General features: G+C 40.1%; 1 protein-coding gene across 1 annotated transcript in view; it reads right to left on the minus strand.

Moving 5' to 3' along the window:
- Positions 1–2966, minus strand: part of TBC1D32 (TBC1 domain family member 32) — a 332745-nt gene extending 329779 nt beyond the window's left edge. The window contains exon 1 of the mRNA XM_056125154.1: positions 2810–2966. Coding sequence (XP_055981129.1) covers positions 2810–2964 — 155 coding nt within the window. The 5' untranslated portion in view covers positions 2965–2966. The remainder of the gene's footprint in view (positions 1–2809) is intronic.
- Between the last annotated feature and the right edge of the window lie 18634 nt (positions 2967–21600).

Here is a 21600-nt window from a genome sequence, read left to right on the forward strand (position 1 = left end):
ATAGACAGACGAGGAGGCAGGTCAAAAGGTTGGGGCACTTGCTTTGCCTGTGGAAAACATGGGGTCGATCCTGGTACTTCTAAGAACAAGCCCCCCAGCAATATAGCATATCACCCCAAAACAAAAACAAGGTCTGAACACTAACTATGCATGTAATTTGTAAGATATTCAATCTAATGAATTTGTGAAGAACAGGAAATTATGTTTATCACTACAGCCATTACACTGCTGAGAAGTAACATTTTAAAACTGGACACAGCTAAAACAATGCCTTCAGGCAAATCTTTTAGTCTCAAATGTTTACATTAAGAAACGAGCTGCGAATTAATTACCTAAACATTCATGACAAAAGTTTCAGGAGCTGGAGTGATAGTACAGCAGGTAGGGTGTTTGCCTTGCATGCAACGGCGAACCCAGGTTCGAATCCCAGCATCCCATAAGGTCCCCTGAGCACTGCCAGGAGCAGTTCCTGAGTGCATGAGCCAGGACTAACCCCTGTGCACTGCCGGGTGTAACCCAAAAAGCAAAAAAATAAATAAATAAACAAAAGTTTCATATTCATTAGAAAATGAACAAAGCACAAACTCAATAAACATAAAATAACCACATAATAGAAAAGTAAAGTCAACAGTGGTCCATTGGAAAGACGAATAGAAGTAATAAATCTCTTGGGCCAGAGAGATGTGTCAACAAGTTGAGCACATATTTTGGCCTGCAGGAGGTCCTCTTTGATCCCAAACCCTGCTTGCTATCCCGAACACAGCCAGGAACAATTCCAGAACAAAATATTGAGAGTTGGGAATAGCCCCTAATCATCATCATCCTGTGTGACCCAAAAACAAAACACAAAAGTAATAAACTTCTGCAGAATAGATTAAGAATAGAAGAAGGCAAAAACTTTTTTTTTTTTTAGTTATGACAAAAAGTCTCACAATGAAGACGCTACTGGGCCCGCTCCAGCAAATCAATGAACAACGCGAGGACAGGACAGGACAGGAAAGTTAATAAGCAAAAGGGGAACAGAACTACAGATACTAGACATACTAAAAATGTAACAGAATGAGGCAGAGGAGAGAGCTTACAGGGATGGAGCATGTGTATTATATGCAAGAGACCCTGAGTTATTTCTCAGGCATTGCAGGGTGCCCCAGAGAACGAGATACTTGTGGCCTTACAGACTCCTAACACCACATCCCAGGCAAAAACTAATCAGGCCCTGGCCACTAGGAATGTCCAGAAAGACAAGAGCACTGCTGGGCAATGACAACAAAAACTAATAGCAGGGTATTACGCAACTACCTAGAAAAATATAGCTGAAATAGACAAATTCCAATAATACAACTTAACACTGACTCAGTTATTTGTAAATATTTTAAACTATTTGTATGTGAAATGAAAAACAGAAATGACGCACCAAATTTATTATACTACAAGTGGACTAGTATGAAGTAAATTAGTATATGTAAAACACTAATGACAGCTGGACAGTACATATGGCTAAAACCTGTTTCAACTGCACTACATATGAGATTCACAGCAACACTAGGAGTGATCCCTGAGCAACGAGACAGGAGTAAGCCCTGAACATGCAGGGTTTGCTCCAAAACCCAAAATACAAAAACTAAAAAAATTTAAATACATTCATGAGCAAACCTAAACTTAAGTTAGAATTTGCCTATATCTCACTGTCTCAGTAAAAAATCAAATAACTCATTAACAAAAGCTGTTCTCTATTAGTTTCAAAACTAAGACTACTCTTATCCAAAAACAACTGTTGGTAGTAATTTAATAAAGATATAAACAAGAAAATCATCAGAATACAAATGAAACCATATGTACAATTAGAAGTGCTAATGAATTAGGAACTGTATTAAAAGAATCCCTTCCACAATTTAAAACCCCCTTGATAACCCAGCGAAAATTGTAAACGCTCTCTCAAAAACATTGCAAGTAAACACAAACTTTTGCACAAAAATAAAATAGGTGAAGGATCCTCTGATGGTACATATAATATTGGCAGAAATTTCAAATTAGGAAAATCTCTGGGTACCCAGAATCAGTAAAGACAAAAACAAAACTTAATGTCATCTCTGTGAGGTCAAACTGAAATGCAAACATTTAAAATACTATTTATTGATCGTAATGAACTGAAGCATATGGTGCAAAATTTTCCTTGGTGAGGCTTAATTTAACTATATAAGCTAATAAAACATTAATTTAAGTTTGTAAAGAAACAGTCTTTAATATGTTATTTCAAATGGTACCTATCTAATTTAAACCTCTATCTCTAGTACCCCCAATCCAGAACACTCTACCTCTTCCAAGGCATTTACAGTCCTGACACGTATCACAGACATGTGTATTATTCCTTCCTAGGGATTAAACTATCCCTGGTGTGCTCACAAGGAATAACTGGCAGAATCACTGAAAATATAGAATCAGCAAAGGAAAAAGGATGCTGGGAATTCAATGCTTTTCAATACAGGAGCGGAAATTCCTTGAAATAATAGAATTATTCATAAGGGAACAGGAATTATTTATAATCGATGTATCGTATTGCCCAGGAGAAGAGAAAAAAAAAAGCAGAGGGCGGGGATATGGTGATTGTGTTAGGAAAATTATAAAGATAGCAGGAACTTTGTAATATAAGAATAAATTCGATATTTGGGTAAATGAAGGAAGCAATAAATTTGCGACCCGGGGCGCTAGTTTTAGCGACAAGAACCCAACCAACACTTCTTAAAACTACACTTTGAACTTTTCTGCATCAGGCGGGAGCTTTGCGTTAAGACATCAAAAGCAAATTTACTTGTGGAAATTCTCATCAGTTTCCTCCAGGTGTAAGAGGATCTCCTCGGCGCACTCCAGGGAGGGCGCCCCCGTGATTTTCTCCTTCAGGCTCTGGAATAACTGCTTCAGCATCGTCTGCAGCCTGGCCTCGTCTTCACAGGAGAAATGAGCCATCCTGTCAAGAACACACACACACACACTCGGGTGCTCACGACCCCGGCGCCGCGCACACGCCGCGCACTGCGCACGCGCGGCCCCGCCCCTCGCGACGCCGTTTCCCGGGAGACCGCGCGGAGCGCCGCGCCGTCGGGAGGCCGCTGTCCGCGCTGCGTAGTGGAAAACCGGTCACGTTGCTTGGGGCAAGGGGGGATCCGCGACGACCCGCCGTTAGTACTCGTTGTCGCCGGCCTTCGGTCTCCCCAAAGGCTCAGGCTCCCCAGACTAGAGACGGGGGGGAAAAAAAAGGGAGGGGAAATTCCGGAAGGCGCAGAGGGGCGGGCCTAAACTCGGAGGTGACCCCGCTGCGTGTGACGTCACCGCGTGGACGCGCTCCCGTAGGTGGGACGGGGTGTCACTTAGCGACCGGCCGGGGCTCCTCTGGCTTCGGGGGCAGTTGTAGTTGTAGCTTCCGGCTTGCAGTAGGTGGGAGGGGGGAAAAGCAAGGGAGCAAATGATGGTCCGTAAAAGAGTGATCCTGGGAGTAAAAATGAAAGTCGCCTGGAAGTTTTCATTGATGAGTGACTAGTATTGAGACAGAGCTCTTTGCTCTGACTAGCTGCCTCCTATCCAACAGTTTGCGAGAATTATGGGCACTTCCCTCATAACCTGATCAAGCAAAAGAAAGACATTCATGGTTAGCATGGCAGTACGGGTATGCTGGAGATCTGCTCCAGGTAGATGCTTTGATAACCCAAAACTAGCTCTGCACTGAAGAGACGAGTCAAAGAAACAAGGAGAAAGGAAACTACTAAATGGAACATTCCAAGGACAAGGGCCTGACGGTGTTTGCATATTCCTGTACCCGAGCTGATAGGGTCAGAAAGGGGAGGTGGGGAGGCTAGAGAAGTAAGTGGACCAATACTGAAAGGGTTGTTTTTCTTTTTTTTTTTTTTATTTAATTACCATGAGATAGCTCATTGCAAAGCTGTTCGTGATTGGAATATACAGTGCAATACAGTGTTTCCAACATTCATCCCTCCACCAGTGTACATTTATCTGCACCAGTGTCCACAGTTTCCCTCCACCACCACCACCACCCAATTTCCCCCTCCCCAAAGCCTGACTCTATGGAAGGCAGGTTTTTTTCCCTCAGCTGTGCCCTCTCACGTGCGCTAGTTCTCTCTCTCTCTCTCTCTCTCTCTCTCTCTCTCTCTCTCTCTCTCTTTCTCTCCTCTCTGTCTCTTCTCTCTCTCTCTCTCTCTCTCTCTCTCTCTCTCTCACACACACACACACACACACACACACACACACCTTTCTCCTTTTGGGCATTGTAGTTTGCAACGCAGATACTAAAAGTTTATCATGTATATCCTAAAAAAGTTATTTTGTCACATTTAGAGAAACAAACATTTTGGCTTACATCTATCTAGCAGAACATAGTTGAATTTCAGAGGCATCTTGAGACTTCAAAAAGATCATTCAGCAGAAAGCTGCAATGTAATAGCAAGGTCCGTTTTCCAGTTTCCACTCTAGATTAATTTATAAGGTTTGGTTATATCCAAGCTACGTGAAATCAACTCAGCATATTAGGTAGCACTGTAGCAGCGTCCTCCCTTTGTTCATCAATTTGCTGGAGTGGGCACCAGTGACATCTCCATTGTGAGACTTGTTACTGTTTTTGGCAATTCAAATACGCCATGGGGAGCTTGCCAGGCTCTGCCATGGGGTCTGGATACTCTCAGTAGCTTGCTGGACTCTCCGAAAAGGACAGAGGAATCGAACTTGGGTTGACCATGTGCAAGGCAAACGCCCTACCCGCTGAAAAGTCAGTACCAAGCCCCTGATAGCTCATTGTCAGTAAATTCTCCTATGTCCATTTTATTTTATTTTCCCCTCCAATATGTGACATCAGATGTTAGCCAGTATTAATGATACATTTTTTTTTTTGCTATTACTGCCAGTAGTAGAAGTATAACTTTTCTGATTGCTTCACTAATAGATTGAAAATGTATATCAGGACTGAGATAATGCCCAAACCAAGCAGCTCCTGCTGTGGCCCCAGAGAGGGTGGAGGAGGGGTTTAGGAAGGGCCTCTGGGATTGGACAGGGGATGGGAGCAAAATCCTAGTACTGCTTCTGGCACTACTGAGCCTCCTGAGCCCTGAAAGCTTCCCCAAGCTCACCATAGTGGCCCTAAAAATTCCCAGACAGTTCCAACCATCACTTCACACCTGGGGCCCCAGCACTGAACTCTGTGCTGAGCCGAATATCACAGGGAGTGACTAGCATATCCCGAGTACCACTTGGGAGTGCCCTGTCCACTCAAAAAGGAAAAAGATGGCTTTATATTGAGGAAAGCCCCTTCTATACCCATTTTGGTGACAGTTTTCATCATAAACGGGTCCTGGATCTTGTCAAATGCTTTCTCTGCATCTATTGATACAATCATATGGTTTTTTATCTTGTCTTTTGTTGATATGATGGATTATGTTGATTGATTTACAAATGTTAAACCATCCTTGCATCCCCGGGATGAATCCCTCTAGGTCATGGTGTATGATCTTTTTGATGAGTTGTTGAATTCTATTTGCTAGTATGTTGTTGAGACTCTTCGCATCCATGTTCATCAGGGATATCGGCCTGTAGTTTTCTTTTCTTGTGGTGTCTTTATTTACTTTTGATATTAGAGATATATGAGCTTCATAAAAATTGTTTGGGAGAGTTTCTGTTTCTTCAGTTTCCTGGAAAAACTTAAGAAGAACTGGCAATAAGTCTTTTTTTTTTTTTTTTTTTTTTTTTTTTTTTTTGCTTTTTGGGTCAAACCCGATGATACACAGGGCTTACTCCTGGCTCTGCACTCAGGAATTACTCCTGGCGGTGCTCAGGAGACCATTGCTGGGAATCAAACCCGGGTCAGCCATGTGCAAGGCAAACACCCTACCCGCTGTGCTCTCTCCAGCCCCAGTAATAGGTCCTCTTTAAATGTTTGGAAAAACTCGCTAGTGGATCTGGACCTGGGCTTTTATTTTTGGGGAGAATTTTTATTACAGTTTCAATTTCCTTGATATTAATAGGACTATTCAGGTATTCTAGATCTTCTTGATTCAGTCCCTCCTTCACTGCTGGTGGGAATGCCGACTGGTTCAGCCCTTTTGGAAAACAGTATGGACGATTCTCAAAAAATTAGAAATTGAGCTCCCATTTGACCCAGCAATACCACTCCTGGGAATATATCCTGGAGAGGCAAAAAAGTACAGTTGAAATGGCATCTGTACTTCTATGTTCATTGCTGCACTGTTCACAGTAGCCAAATTTTGGGAAAAACCCAAGTGCCCGAGAACAGATGACCGGTTAAAGAAACTTTGCTACAGCTACACAATGAAATACTATACAGCTGTTAGAAAAGATGAAGTCATGAAATTTGCATACAAGTGGTTCTACAAGGAAAGTATCATGCTAAGTGAAATGAGCCAGAAAGAGAGGGACAGACATAGAAAAACTGCACTCATCTGGGGAATATAAAGTAACAGAATGGGAATCGAACACCCAAGAATAGTTGAGATAAGTACCAGGAGGTCTATTCCGTAGCTTGGATGCCGGCATCAGATGCTGGAGGAAAAGGCAGCTCAGATGGAGAAGGAAACACCAAGTAAAGGATGTTTAGAGGACTCACTCGGGATGTGAGATGCGTGCTGAAAGTAGACTATAGACCGAACACGATGGCCACTCAATACTTCTATTGAAAACTACAACACCCTAAAGGAAAGAGTGAGCAAAAGGGATTGCCCTGCCACAGAGGCGGGGTGGGGTGGGGGGTGGGAGGGCTACTGGGATCTATTGGTGGTGAAGAATGAGCACTGGTGGAGGAATGGGTACTTGATCATTGTATAACTGAAACCCAAGCACACATAAAAAGGAAAAAGAAAACATTAGCAAAGCAGACATGGCAGACATGTCTGAGTTAATTTGTGAATGAAACTAAAAATCCAATACATCAATATTCATGTGTAAGTGTATGAGCATTTGAGCACATGCATAGAATCAGTGCGCTACATAGAAGGACTAACACTGATGAATCAGAAATGTAAACACTAAGATGCGGTTTTCTGAAATTTTAAATGCAGAAGAATATAATACATGCCTTTCTTTGATTTATCTATTTTGCATTTCTGGAAAACTTTAGACCTGTTAAAAGGCTTCAGATCAATTCTTTGTGTTATATGTGGTTGTTTTTTGTTTGTGTAACATTTTTATACCAATCGTTGACCTATTTAATTCATTATTGAAGAGAATGTGACATTATGGGGAGTGTATGCCAAATACTATTTTTCTGGAGATGGAATTGGCTCCTGGACTCAGATAATTATCAGGAACTTTCTCCTGTACACGAATGTCTTACAGAAATAAACTCATATAGAAAGCAGACTAGTTCTTTTAGATGGAAGGTTATTCTTTATGTCTTTCAAGATCATCAGCATCCCTAGCTCACACTACAAATTCTAGAAATTATCACCAATTCATTTAATTACAGAATGTTCGCATTTATTTTTAATATGTTTTCTTGGGGTGTGGAGGGATGATTTGAAGTCCACCTGTTGAGATCTGTTCTAAAAGATACACTTTAGGAAGAATGGAAATAACCTTAGAAAAATGCCTGAGATGCAGGTTGACAAAGGGGAATAAGGTCAGTATGCATTTAAGTTAGTCTCAGTAAATATTCTTCGTATAAAATACTTATAGCATTCTAATTTTGCAAGGGATGGGTAAAGAAAATAAAATACCCTCTGCAATTACACAATTAACATCTGTGAAGACCTAAAATTCATTATTAAGGACACAAAAGCTTTTCAGGATTTCTAAAAACTTCTAGCTACACAATTACCTTGTGCTAACTTTAATGACACTACCATTTCCTGAGTTTTTTTTCCTGCTTTTGACCATCTTTTTTCAATGCCTGTTGTGCATAAAACTCCACAGTACTCTGTAGGGGGCACCAGGGTGCACACCCTGATTTCCCTTCAGGACCAGACTCTTAATACTCTCAGAAGTTTGTAATGTTGACTGAGAACATTTCACAGTTGATTCGCTCTTCAAATATAACCCTGAAGAAAGGAAATAGTCATATCCAAGGTTATATTCCCTACATAAGAGAGGCCCACATCTCATAACTGGTCAATGTAAGATCTAATAGGCAAGTCCTCTTGCTTCAATTGGGACAAATATGAAAGCACATTCTACCTTGAGAGTTCTTAATGTAATTTGCTGGAGTCTGCTGCAAAGACATTACAATTGAACTTCTAGTTTCTAATTTTGTTTTCCATAATTATACTACATATTGTAAGTGAGAGTGCACACAAATAAATACATTCCAAGAAAACCTCAAATAATGCTATCTGCTCTGCTACAGAATGATTAAGGTTCACTAAATAGTATTCTAGTATCTAATACATGGTATTTCTAAGGATATTTTTTCTCGTGTGCTTGTGTATATATGTATATTTAGTTGTGTCATAGCAAAGCAACTTATATACTTTTAACTTTTAAAACTGAGAATCTGGGCCAGAGAGATAGTACAGGGTATAAGGTACTTGCCTTGCATCAGGCTATTCCAATTCAATCCATAGCACCACATATAGTCCCCCATGTCCCACTTGAAATTATCCGTGAGCATAGAGTCAGGAGTAAGCTCTGAGCACACCTGTCAGGGCACAAGGGACTGTAGGTGATACCAGGGGTTAAACTTGGGTCAGTCACATACAAAACAAGCTCCCTACCCACTGTCCTATCTTTTCAGACTAAAAATTTTCTAAGATTTTAAATTGGCTTTTTCATCCTAGTTAATAAATAGGAGTGAATTTGTCTTAAAAAGAAAAAAATTCACTATTATAAAGTTCTTATTTCCCCAGTTTAGAATGGATTTTGCTTGTCTTCAAAAGAAAATTATTATTTGACTTGAAAATCTAAGACTTAGCAGTGAAAAATTTCTCCAAAATTCTCACATAGTTGGACCATTTATACATAATTGACCTTGATGGTGTACTCAAATGTCTAAAAAAAGGAATGTGAATTACTATAGATATCTATTTTTCCTTATAGACAGAAGTCATTTTCTCCTCAGCCTAACTTTGCAAAAGAAATTTTCTGGTTAGTTTTCTATAAGAATCTTTCTGTTATATCTATACTGCTTCTAACAATATTCTTCATCAAGACAACAATTTTACTCTTCTGAAAGCAGTTATAATTCACTACCGTCAAGTGTAACTGAACCATGCTATTGAAAATCTGATTTTTATATAGTTTCAAGTATTTTGCCCAGTTTTAAATTTGAGAAATATTGCTATCCCAAACCATATGGGGTTTTATATATAATTATATACACATACATAAATTGTTGGTGAGCAATTTTAGCCAGAGAGATAGTACAGCGAGTAGGGTGTTTTCCTTGCATTTGGTAACCCAGGTTCAATCCTCAGTATCCCATATGGTCCCCCAAGCACCGCCAGGAGTAACTCCTGAGTGCAGAGCTAGGAGTAACCCCTGAGCATCGCTGAGTATGACCCAAAAAGCAAATATATCATATATATATATAGATATTAAATTGTTGGTGAGCAATTTCAGGTCTTGTTCTATTAATATATTACTTGTTCTCATTTCACTAATTAAAGTAGAAAATACCTATTAATAGAGTACTATATAATTATAGATAGACCCAGATTAAACTTCAGAGCTCACTTACATCTTACATTAGTTTAGGTTACTGTATAAGCTCTATAAAAACAAAAGCATTCAGTGCCGAAGTGGTAACTCGGCAAGAGTTAATCTCTGCTAGAGCCCAGATTGGAGAAGAGACTTGTCATTATCAAAAATTTTTTGTCTTTGGGTTCAGGCTGGCTTTTCTGACTTTCATGACAGCATTCTCTTCTCAGCAAGCAGGAAAGAAAAACAAACAAGAGCAGCACCAGAAAGTAAAATGTATTACTTCTGTTTATATCTCAGCCAGAATGTAGTTCGTATGTAAAACAGGTTACAAAATACAGACTGCACAGACTAGAAAGAGAATTTTGCCTGTATAATTCAAATTAGGTGAAGTATGAATCATATCAAAGAAAGAATGGACTCATTGATAGTTGTATGCCTCTACACCTATCCCTAAAGCAATATTTCATTTTTCAAGTTGTACACATTATTAGTAAATGATTAGATCAATTATGACATGGATTCAGAAACAGAAGCCAAGGAAACTTTAATACAGTAATGGGGGGGGGGCGCTTTTTTTTTTTTATTGATGTAACATTGGTTTCGAGACTCTTAGGTATTTTATGGATGTTACCCTACCCTACACACCATTAAAGTGCCCATATACCCGCCACTAAAATCCCCTTGACCCTTCAGCCCACCTTCCTCTTCCCTTCATGATCTCCTAAATTCTCTGGAAAATCTAAGGGCTTATTTCATTAAAGATGGTCTATGTTACATTACTTCACATAAGACCACAGATAAGTACCATCATCTAGGATTTATTTCACTTAGTATGACACCCTGAAGTCCCACCCATATGGCAACCAAAGGTAATATTTCATCTTTTCTAATATCTGAGTAAGAGATTCCCTTAAAAAATAAGCACATCGGGGAGATGGAGCAATAGCACAGCAGGTAGGGCGTTTGCCTTGCACGTGGCCAACCCAGGTTTGATTTCCAGCATCCCATATGGTCCCCTGAGCACCGCCAGGAGTAACTCCTGAGTGCAGAGCCAGGAGTAACCCCTGTGCATCGCCAGGTGTGACCCACAAAAGCAAAAAATAAATAAATAAAATAAGCACATCTAAATGAATATTAACCCACCTTCAAGTAATCCATTTTAAAGGCCATAGTCATGAGTTATGAATTTCATTTTTAAAACCAGTGGGGTTACTTTAAGCATAATGTTATGTGTGTGTATATATATATTCATATATATGTGTGTATATATTTATGCATATATATGCACAGTAAATTTTTTCTTTATTACATTATTAATTTTAATGTTTTTCTATTTTAATTACTCACTATAGATTCAGAATTAATTCAAAGTGATGTTTTGTGTGACTATTAAACCAAAATAAACCCACAAATTATTAATACTTATCACATTAGGAAGAAGATTCAAATTCAGTCCTTAAAACTGTTCTCCAGTCAAATCAATATTACTCCTGTTTTTATTTATGTTCAAATACATGTACACAAAAGGAAAAATTTTAAATATATATATATAAGTTATATAGGGGTTGAGTCATTTGATTTACATGCAGCCAGGCCAGTTAGACATCTGGCACCTCATTTGATTCCCAAGAACCACCAGAAGTGACCCTGGAGCACTGAGCCAGGAGTGATTTCAGAGCACTTCAGAGTGTGACCAAAAAAACCCTCCCCTGTCTGAAAAATAATAACAGGTAGAACTGGCAAGATAGTTCAGTGGGCTAGAGAGTACATGCTTGCATGATTGAACAACAGGTGAAATCCCAACACCACATGATCCCCTCAAGCACCAATGGAAGTGATCACCTTAGGTGGGCTTAGCCCCTCTAATCACTTCTGAGTGCCCTCCAGCAAACAAACAAACAAGTGTGTGTGTGTGTGTGTGTGTGTGTGTGTGCGCGCGCACGTGTGTGCGTGTGTGTATTTGGTAGATTACAACATTTTCAGAAAACGGGAAATTCTAAACTGAAGCTCAAGAAATTATCTGTAGAGCATAATAAAAATAAACTTGCTATATAAATACTGTTTCTGAGCTAGCATGGCAATACCACATATATGAACATATAGCAATAGCCAAATTAATAGACTTCAGAGTGAAAGCCTTTATGAATAGCAGAAATGTCCATCAAATTCCATTATACTGTTTTTCCTTGCTCATTAAAATATGGACATAAACACCACTTAAATTGTTTCAAAAACATAGGAGTAGCAATCTAGAAATAAATGTATGAAATGCTACTACAAAGCACATTTTCATAACCATGTTTACCAGGATATGCACAATTAAGAAAGGACAGCTAAAAATAATAATAATGGGGCCAGAGAGATAGTACAGAGGTAGGACATTGTGTTGCATGTTGCAGACCAGGTCTGCAACACCACACATGGTCCACCAAAGCCTGCCAGGACTTATCCCTAAACAGAGAGTCAGGAGTAAGCCCTAAGTACCAAAAAGTGTGGCCCTCAAACAACAATAATAATGTTCAATAATAGACAAGAAGAAGCAGTGCTAATAGAATAAATAAACTAACATAACAGTGAAAAACACCAAAGCAAACGGGGGGGGTGGGGGGGGAAGAAGTCAATCAAAAAAAGCATGAGCTTTATTAGTATATTTTTTTCCATGTAAATAGCTCACTTTATGGTTTGCAAGAATGAGTAGCAAACAGAACATGCAATCATCAGTTATTTGATACAGTTGCTTCAGAAAACTATACATAAAATGGAGATTACTTTAGATCCATCAATTTCATTTACTTGTACAAAAAGGGGGACTGGAGCGATAGCACAGAGGGTAGAGCATTTGCCTTGCACGCAGCCAACCTGAGTTCAATTCCCAGCATCCCATATGGTCCCGGAGCACCGCCCAGGAGTAATTCCTGAGGGCAGAGCCAGGAGTAACCCCTGTGCATCACCACCATGTGACCCAAGAAGAAAACACACACACACACACACACACACACACACACACACACACAACTTAATCACCAAATCATCTTTTTTTGTGTGATTTTTTTAAACTTTTATTAGGGGGTCTGGTGCCTCCAGCACATACCTGTAGGGTGAATGCATCAGCAGCCTGATGGTGCCTTCAGACTTCCAGATACCCCAAAATTGTTGCCGTGTCTTTGACCAGACCTCAACAACTTGGGGCCAAGTTTACCAAGAAATTAAACAGCCAAAAGTTAGGTATGTGGGAGACACACCCAGAAACCACCTCCGGCTAAGCTATAAATGCTCATTTATTGGCCTTATTTCAGAGACCCATAAATCTCAAAAGAGATCAAAAGACGCAGTTAGGGCCTGTGGTGCAGAGGTAGACAGAAATCGGGACAGAGAGCTTCAGGCCTGCTTGGATCAGGACAGGACCTCCTCTCCCCAGATCCCCAGTTTTCCAGTAGGTAGGCAGTCACAGCCACAAACTGCCCCCAGCACCAGGTAATCTCATCAATGACCAAGACCCAGGTACTACAAACTAAAACTCCCAAAAAGAGAACGTCACAGAATGTCCTGACCCCACACCAGGCTGTCTTCACTGGGGTGTCCCAGAGGGGGCAGGTGAGAGCCCTCCCTGCCCCAAGGGACCCAACTCTGGCAGCGAAAAACCTCCGAAACCCAACCACCACCACATTCAAGGCAGCTCCCCACACTCTCTGACTGAGCCTCATGCATGAATGAAGTCCTACGGAACCCAGGTAATGTAGAACTTTGTGCCCCTGGACTCTGGGCTCAATGGGACCAGGAGCTGAGATCCTCTGCCTGCTTTCCCCAGTCTCCAGCGACCCAGGAGTCATGCCCAAAGCCATCTCCTGCTGGCACCAGATAATCTCACCATTGGCCATCATCCAAATGACATGGTGGCTTCTCTCCAAAGGAAGTACAACATGAGGCCCCCATAACGATGCCACTGGACTCAGCGCCAGGCTGTTGCACAGGAGGTGCCCCAGAGGGGGGCAGGTGAGAGCCTTCCCCACCCCAAGGGACCCAACTCTGGCAGCCAAAAACCTCCACAAACCGACTGCCACCATGCTCAAAGGTGAACCCCATGTGCTGGGGCCAAGCCTCACATATGAATAAACATATTTCTGGAAAGCATGGCTGTAAAACACTCCCTGCCCATTCTCCATAATTACCACACTACATTTGATGGGGTTCAGATAGTTGGCAACAAATAGAGTGAAGTATATACTTATATGCATATATACATATTTTCAGATATATATACCAAAGTTCACATTACCCAAACTTTAACAATATGTTAGTGATATCCTATAGAATGTCTTAATGGCTCCTGCCAAAATATAATAATTTTCACACTGTTTCCTATATGAATACTTTTTTGTAAGCATGTTCAGCGGTTCTTCATAACAGATAATACAAAATATATTATTTCAGTTATGTATTGGGACAAGGATTGGGGTTTAGGATGGAAACATCCTGAATTTGGTGGTGGGAAGGTGTGATGGTGGTGGGATTGGTGTTTGAATATTGAATGTAATCAAACATTGTGAACTAACTTATAAAAAAATTTTTTTAAAAGTAATGTGGAGTTCATGCCCAATTCAGTCAGCTTAATCAATGGCCGAATAAACAACAGTGCTTCTACATTATTAAAAAAAAGTTTTTTATTGAATCACTGTGAGATAAACCCTTACAAAGCTATTCATGACTGGATTTCAATCATACATGCAGCCAGCCCAATATTCCGACACCCATCCCTCCACCAGTGTACATTTCCAAGCACCAATGTCCCCCAGGTTCCCTCCCATCACCCCCCAATCCCCACCTGCCTCTATGGAAGGTGCTCTTCTCTCTCTCTCTTTCTCTCTCTCTCTCTTTCTCTCTCTCTCTCTCTCTCTCTCTCTCTCTCTCTCTCTCTCTCTCTCTGGGCATTGTGATTTGCAATGTTGATAAAGAAAGGTTATCAAGAATATCTCTTACCTACTTTTAACCCTCAGACCCTCAGATCTTTTCCAGCATGATCACTTATCACTTAATCACTTAACTTCCCGTTAGTCGGCGATTTGCTCGAGCGGGCGCCAGTAACATCTCCATTTGTCCCTGTCGCGTGCTAGTGTAGCCCAATGGCATCTGTTTGCTCTGGGAACATGAAGATCCTCAAGCCGATCGTTCATGATCTTGATGAAGAAGTCTGACCATCTGGTAGGTGGGCGGCCACGCGGTCTTTTGACATCCCGTGGAATCCAGTCGGTAACAGCTCTAGTCCAGCGGTTGTCTTTAAATCTCATTACGTGACCAGCCCATCTGATTTTCGACACCTTGGCAAATGAGACAGCGTCCCTGATCCTTGATCGTCGACGGATGTCAGAACTCCGGATTCTTTCTCTCATTTGACTGAAACGTGATATTCCAAGCATAGCTCTTTCTATTCTTCTTTGGGAGACCTGAATAGCGTTCTCATCCGTTTGTGTAGGGCCCAGGTCTCTGAGGCATATGTTAATGCAGGAAGAACAGTGGAATCAAAGAGATGTGCCCGGAGCCGGAGGTTCTTCGTCCTCTTAGCTATTTCTTTGACATTCTTGAAGGCGTTCCAAGCCGCTCTCTTCCTCCTGCGCAGCTCGAGTGCCAGGTCATTTGTCATGTTGACCTCTCGACCTAGGTACACATAGCTGTTGCATTCAGAGATGGTCGTTCCATTGAGAGCGAATGGGGCGTCAGGAACGAGGCTGTTTCTCATAAACATTGTCTTCGTAAGATTCAGCTGTAGTCCTACCTTTCCACACTTCTGCTCTTCTCTCTTTGAGGTCTTCCTTGATCACATCTCTGCACTGCTTTGCGAGCTCGGACGTTAGCTTGCGGTTTCCTGAGGCATGCGCCAAACCACGCTGGCGAATAAGCTCAAGAGTTTTCGAAGACAGGCGTTTTTTTTGTGGATATCTCTCTCTTGGCATTCCTCGCACATTCATGGAGGTGCTGAACCAGTCAATCGTATTCCTCATCAATATTGTCAACAATGGCATCTTCCCATGTTGCCGCAATAGTGCCAAAGAGCTCCCAGTTGGTGGTCGTTCTGGGAGTTCTCTTTTTAAACTTTGCAGCCCTTTCTCCCCGCTCTGTGAAGTAGAATTTTGCATGAAGGAGATGGTGGTCCGATCCCGTTCAGAATTTTGGGACAACAGAGACATCGGTCAGGCAAAACCGTGATTGAATATGATGTGGTCTATTTCGTTGTGGAATCGTCCACCAGGAGACTACCATGTCCAAGGTTTAGATTCTGCCTTCTGGAATTGTGAGTTACCATGGATGGTCTTGGTCGACATGATGAACTCAGACAGTCTCTCACCCTGTTCATTCCATTCTAGGCCATGGGTCCCGATGTGAAGTTCTTCAGCTGATCTTCTCGGTCCTATCTTGGCATTAAAATCACCCACAATGATCTTGTAGAAGGTGTGGTCTTCGTTATAGAACTTCTCCAGCTCCATGTAGAGCTTCTCAATTTCTCTTTCATCATAATGAGATGATAGCATGATCATTCCCAGCTATTATTGTCATACTGGTCTCTGCTCTGTCTTACCTACCCTCACTCACACACACATTTGTGATTGGAATTGACCAGTCCTCCTAACCCATGTTTTCCCTAGCCTAAGGATATTATTCTTATATGTACCACAAATGAATGCAGTCATTCTATATCTGTCCTTTTCATTCTGACTCATTTCACTCAGCATGATACTCTCCCTGTCCATCCATTGATAGGCAAATTTCATGACTTCATTTTTTCTGACAGCTGCATAGTCTTCCATTATGTAGATATGTCATAATTTTTTTATCCATTCACAGGTTGTTTTCAGATTCTGGCTATGGTGAATTGTGCTGTACTGAACATAGAAATGCAGATGGTGTTTCTTCTGTGTCTTTGGGCCCCCAGGCCAGTCAGAAGTGGTATTGCTGGGTCAAATGGGAGCTCAATTTCTAGTGTTTTGAGAAACATCCGTATTGTTTTCCAAAAAAAGGCTGGACAAGTTGGCATTCCCATCAAGCATTCACTATTCTTCATCCACGTCCATGCCAATACTTATCCTTTTAATAATTTATAATATTTTTTCTTTCCTTTAAAGTTGGAGGAAGAGGTTAAAAGTGCTTAATTCCTTTGATAATGTCTTTAAAATCTGTACCTTACATGTACAACACCAGAGATATAGAAACATGTTATTTTTCTACTTGGTAAATCAATTTTAAAAGTATATTTTATAATATTCTTCTGTTGCTTGATAATTAGTGTATGTCTACAAAAAGTCTAGTTCTACTTTTTAAAATCAAGACAGAGTTTCCTTATGGTAAAAAAAATATTAAAACTGGGCTAGAGAGATAGCACAGCGGGTAGGGCGTTTGCCTTTCACAAGGCTGACCTGGGTTCGATTCCCGGCATCCTATATGGTCCCCTGAGCACCTCCAGGAGTAACTCCTGAGTGCAGAGCCAGGAGTAATCCCTGTGCATCGCCAGGTATGACCCAAAAAGCAAAAAAAGAAAAATAATCTTAAAACAACTGACTTTTTTAACCTGTACTAATTCATCTAAAGGAATCATTAAAATCACACTGAAGAAAGTAGTCTTGCATTGTCTGCCATACTCTACCTTTCAGAACAAGCAGACAAGCTCAAAGACCTGTGGGTATATGTAAATGACAAACCAGGGTTTTGTTTCCTATTAATTCAGTATCTTGCTGTTTGGTTTTCGGCAGAACTAAACTTGTAATTAATTTTGGCAGTTGAGAACTTATAATTGCCTCTCTCTGTCTTATGTTGAGCTCTTTGCTTTCTTTGCTTTAAGTATTACAAAGAATGATTTCACATGGGTGCAAAAAGCAGCAAAAAGAATAGAAGCATATATATATAATGGCATTAATTTGCATTCTCTTGTGTATTGTCACTTTTGTGGTGATGACCATAATTTATGGCACAACTTTATAGTCTATATGTGTTTTCAGAGGTTACTAAATGTCACTAGAAGGAATTAAGAATGATTTTGTGGAATAAGTCTTAACATTCTCTGACAACTAGGCTAAGGGTGATAGAATTTTCTCTAAATTGCTAGGTTTTTGATAGTGCTTAAATAAGAACTTATTCTCCACATGGCATTCGATTTTTTCTTAATTTATTTCAAAGTAAACATACAAAGCACTATTTCAGCACACAATGAAAAATTGCTAATATTCACTGGTGAAAGCAATAAGCTATCTAGGAAAGAACTGAAATAATTAAATTCTTAAAACTCTAATTCTTAGATAGACTTTCAACTGTTTTCTAAGACAAAATCTTAGATAGGGAATTTCTATTTTGTTACCTATCTGCTAAGGCTTTGAATAAGATAAAAAATAAGATAATTTATAACAAATAGTCAGATTCTAGGATGAGGTTCAAAAATTCTTGCTGTTGATTGTGAATATTATTTTATCAGAGGATCAAACTTTCAGAAAAGTGGCGCCTCCCTGTGGTAGAAAAAATCTCATAATTAGCTGAGTCTAAAATAAAAAGATATGCTAAGGGGAGAAAATATTTGCACACCATACATCAAGCAAAGGTTAATATTCAAGACAAATAAAGCACTCATAAGGCTTACTAATAATAAAACCAGTAATCCCATGAGAAAGTGTGGAGAGATGAATAGACAATTCCATGAAGAGGCTAGTAGCGAGAAGGCACATGAAAAAGTATTCATTGTCACTCACTACTAGGGAAATGCAAATCAAAATAAAAATGAGTTATCATCTCACCCCCATAAGAATGTCATATGTCAAGAAATTGGGAGCAACCAGTATTGGCCAAATGTGGTGAAAATGGAGCCCCTTTTCACTGTGGTAGGAATTTAATAGGGTTCAGCCACTGGAAAACGGTATAGAGAGAACTGAAAAAAAGTCAGAATGGAGCTGCAACATGACCCACTTCTTGTCATCCTCATCCCAAATACAACATTAATAGAGAATATCACTGTATCAATGTATCACTGTCATCCCGTTGTTTATCGATTTACTTGAGCAGGCGCCAGTAACGTCTCTATTCATTCCAGCCCTGCGATTTTAGCAGCCTTTCCTTACTCGTCTTTCCCAATGATTGGAGGCTCTTTCAGGGTCAGGGAAATGAGACCTGTTATAGTTACTGGTTTTAGTATATCGAATACGCCACTGGGAGCTTGCTAGGCTCTCTGTCTCTCTCTCTTTCTCTGTGTCTCTCTCTCTCTATATATATGTATATATGTATGTATTTATATATATATATTTCTCTCTATGATTTGTTGCCTACTGTCTGAACTCCATCAAACATGGTATGTGGTGTGATAATTATGGAAAATGGGTAGGAAGTGTCTTATGATGTGTCCAGAAAGCATCCTGGAGCATGGTGGCAGTTGGGTAATGGAGGTCAGCTGCCTGGGCTGGGTCCCTTGGGGTAGGGAGGGCTCTCACCCCCCCCCCCCCGGGTGTCCTGAGTGAAAACAGCTTAGCACGGAGTCTGGTGGCATGGTTATGGGGGCTTCATTTTATACTCCTGTCTGGGAGAAGCAGTCATGAGTTCCGGAGGGTGGTCAATAAGGAGATTATCTTGTGCCAGCAGGATATGGCTTATGGGTGTGACCCCTGGGTCACCGGAGACTGGGGGAATATTGAGAAATGGAAATAACCCAAATGACTAACAGTTTAGTTAGGTATGGCATACAATCACAATTGAATACCATGAAACTGTGAGAAAAGGTAAATTCTTGCAGTCTACTGCGACATGAATATCATGTCAAGAAAAACAAGTCATAGGGATAAGGACAAATACCAGAGAAGTGGTCAGAGGTAATTTCACTCATTTGTGATAAAGAGACAAATAAATGAACAGACAATATCAAATGATGACAAAACCTTGGCATTGGATTACAAAACTAAGATTACCACATGGGAGTGAAAGTGGGGAAGGAGGCAATTTAAGACCTGGACTGTCACTGTCACTGTCCTCCCGTTGTTCATCGATTTGCTCAAGTGAGCCCAGTAACGTCTCCATTGTGACACTAGTTACTGTATTTGGCATATCGATCTAGAAGTAACAAATGGACATTGGTTCGGGGTCTTAGGTAAACATATTATCAAAAACTACCACGAAAATGCATACATATTTTTTTAAATCTCCATGTGAATATTCAGAGAAAGCTATCCTTGGCCCTTCTATAGGTTTATTTTATATAATATATATGTATGGATGTATATATATACACATATATATAAATCAAAATGAGAGCCAGTATTATTCATTTGATGAAATATAGAATTTTTACATGAAGAATATTTTAAGCTATTTCATTATTTTCATTTAAATCTGCAACATTATTCAAATAATTGCACATTATAATCACATTAAAAGAAAACTAAATCATTTGGGGACAGATGTTTAACATAAAACATTGAAACATTTTATCACTTAGTAATAACTAAAGACTGCATCAAATGTATCCACTCCTAATCTTTCTCATGATAAAAAAAGTATAAACTCTATTAGATAAAATGAGATAGTGCTTGAAGTAATTCTTAGTTTTACTATTCTAATTTTCCTCTCTTTTTCATGTTCTAATATAATGTCTTAAGTTAGAAATTTTTCCTTACCAAATTTGAAAAGCTTATGATTTTACATTTATCTAACTCCCCAGTTCAATTGTTGCTGTTTCTTTTAGGCTGTATTATTATTAACTGTATTATTCGGTCCTCCCGTTGTTCATCGATTTGCTCGAGCGGGCCCAGTAACGTCTCCATCTTGAGACTTGTTGTTACTGTGTTTGGCATATCAAATACGTTATGGGGAGCTTGCCAGGCTCTACCGTGCGGGCGAGATACTCTCGGTAGCTTGCCGGACTCTCCGAGAGGGGCAGAGGAATCGAACTCGGGTCGGCCATGTTGGCTGCGTGTAAGGCAAACGCCTCACCGCTGTGCTATCGCTCTAGCCCTAACTGTATTATAAATGCTATTTTTCAAATTAATTTAAAATTTTATCTCTTTATGAAGTGACCCTCTTTGTACTAATGCTTCGGGAGAATAAATCTGTTTTATTAGCATTAATTCCACAAATTTGTTTCTAAAAATAATTTAACTGAGGGACCAGAACAATAATACAGTGGGCAGTGTTCCTGCTCACCCAGGTTTAATTTCTGGTAACCTGTATGTACCAATCTGATCCTCCAGCCTCACTATGAGTGATTCTTGAACACAGAGCCCAGAGTAAATAAGCCCTGATCATTGCCAGGGGTGGCCCAAAAGCAAAAAAAAAAGAAAAAAGAAAAATAGAAGATTAAATGTAAAACATAAAATAATTAAAAAATCATAACTGATAAGGCATGCAGTTTCTTATCTTATGCAACACCCTTTACTTGCCTTTTGAATAGACCGAGAAATCAATTTGCTAGGAAGTAGTGATCTCATTGTTTCCATAGAGCTAACTTCAGGGTCTTGTGGATGGCAAGTAAAAATAGTATACAGACTACCAGATGTCTTCAGTGTTGCAGCTCTTCATTCACAGTGCAGCAGGTACATCTCCATGGGCTGACTCTGATGGAATCAGTATCAGCAGGAGTCCCAGGACAGCAACCTCCATATCTGAGATAGTAATCCTGACAAACTCTATAAAATTACTTGAATGCATCTATATTACCAAATCCCTATCCCTTAACTCTTCCTGCTATCAGACTATTATTCCTTATACAAATAAGGTTTTGAGGGACAAACCAACTGGATCATATATGTGAATGAGTGACAGAGCTGAAGTTTTGACGATCAGACCTCTCCCACCACACTTTCTTCACAACACTGTGATAGCCTGCTAAAGCCAGGGCTTAACCTTTGCTGCTGATTGCTGGACCCAATGCAGTGCATTTTTGTAATTCCAGTTCTTGCACTTGCAGATTTCTCCAGGATTTCATCTGCCTTCACT

This window comes from Sorex fumeus, unplaced genomic scaffold, assembly GCF_029834395.1.
Source record: "Sorex fumeus unplaced genomic scaffold, SorFum_2.1 ptg000054l, whole genome shotgun sequence".
Classification (NCBI taxonomy): domain Eukaryota; kingdom Metazoa; phylum Chordata; class Mammalia; order Eulipotyphla; family Soricidae; genus Sorex; species Sorex fumeus.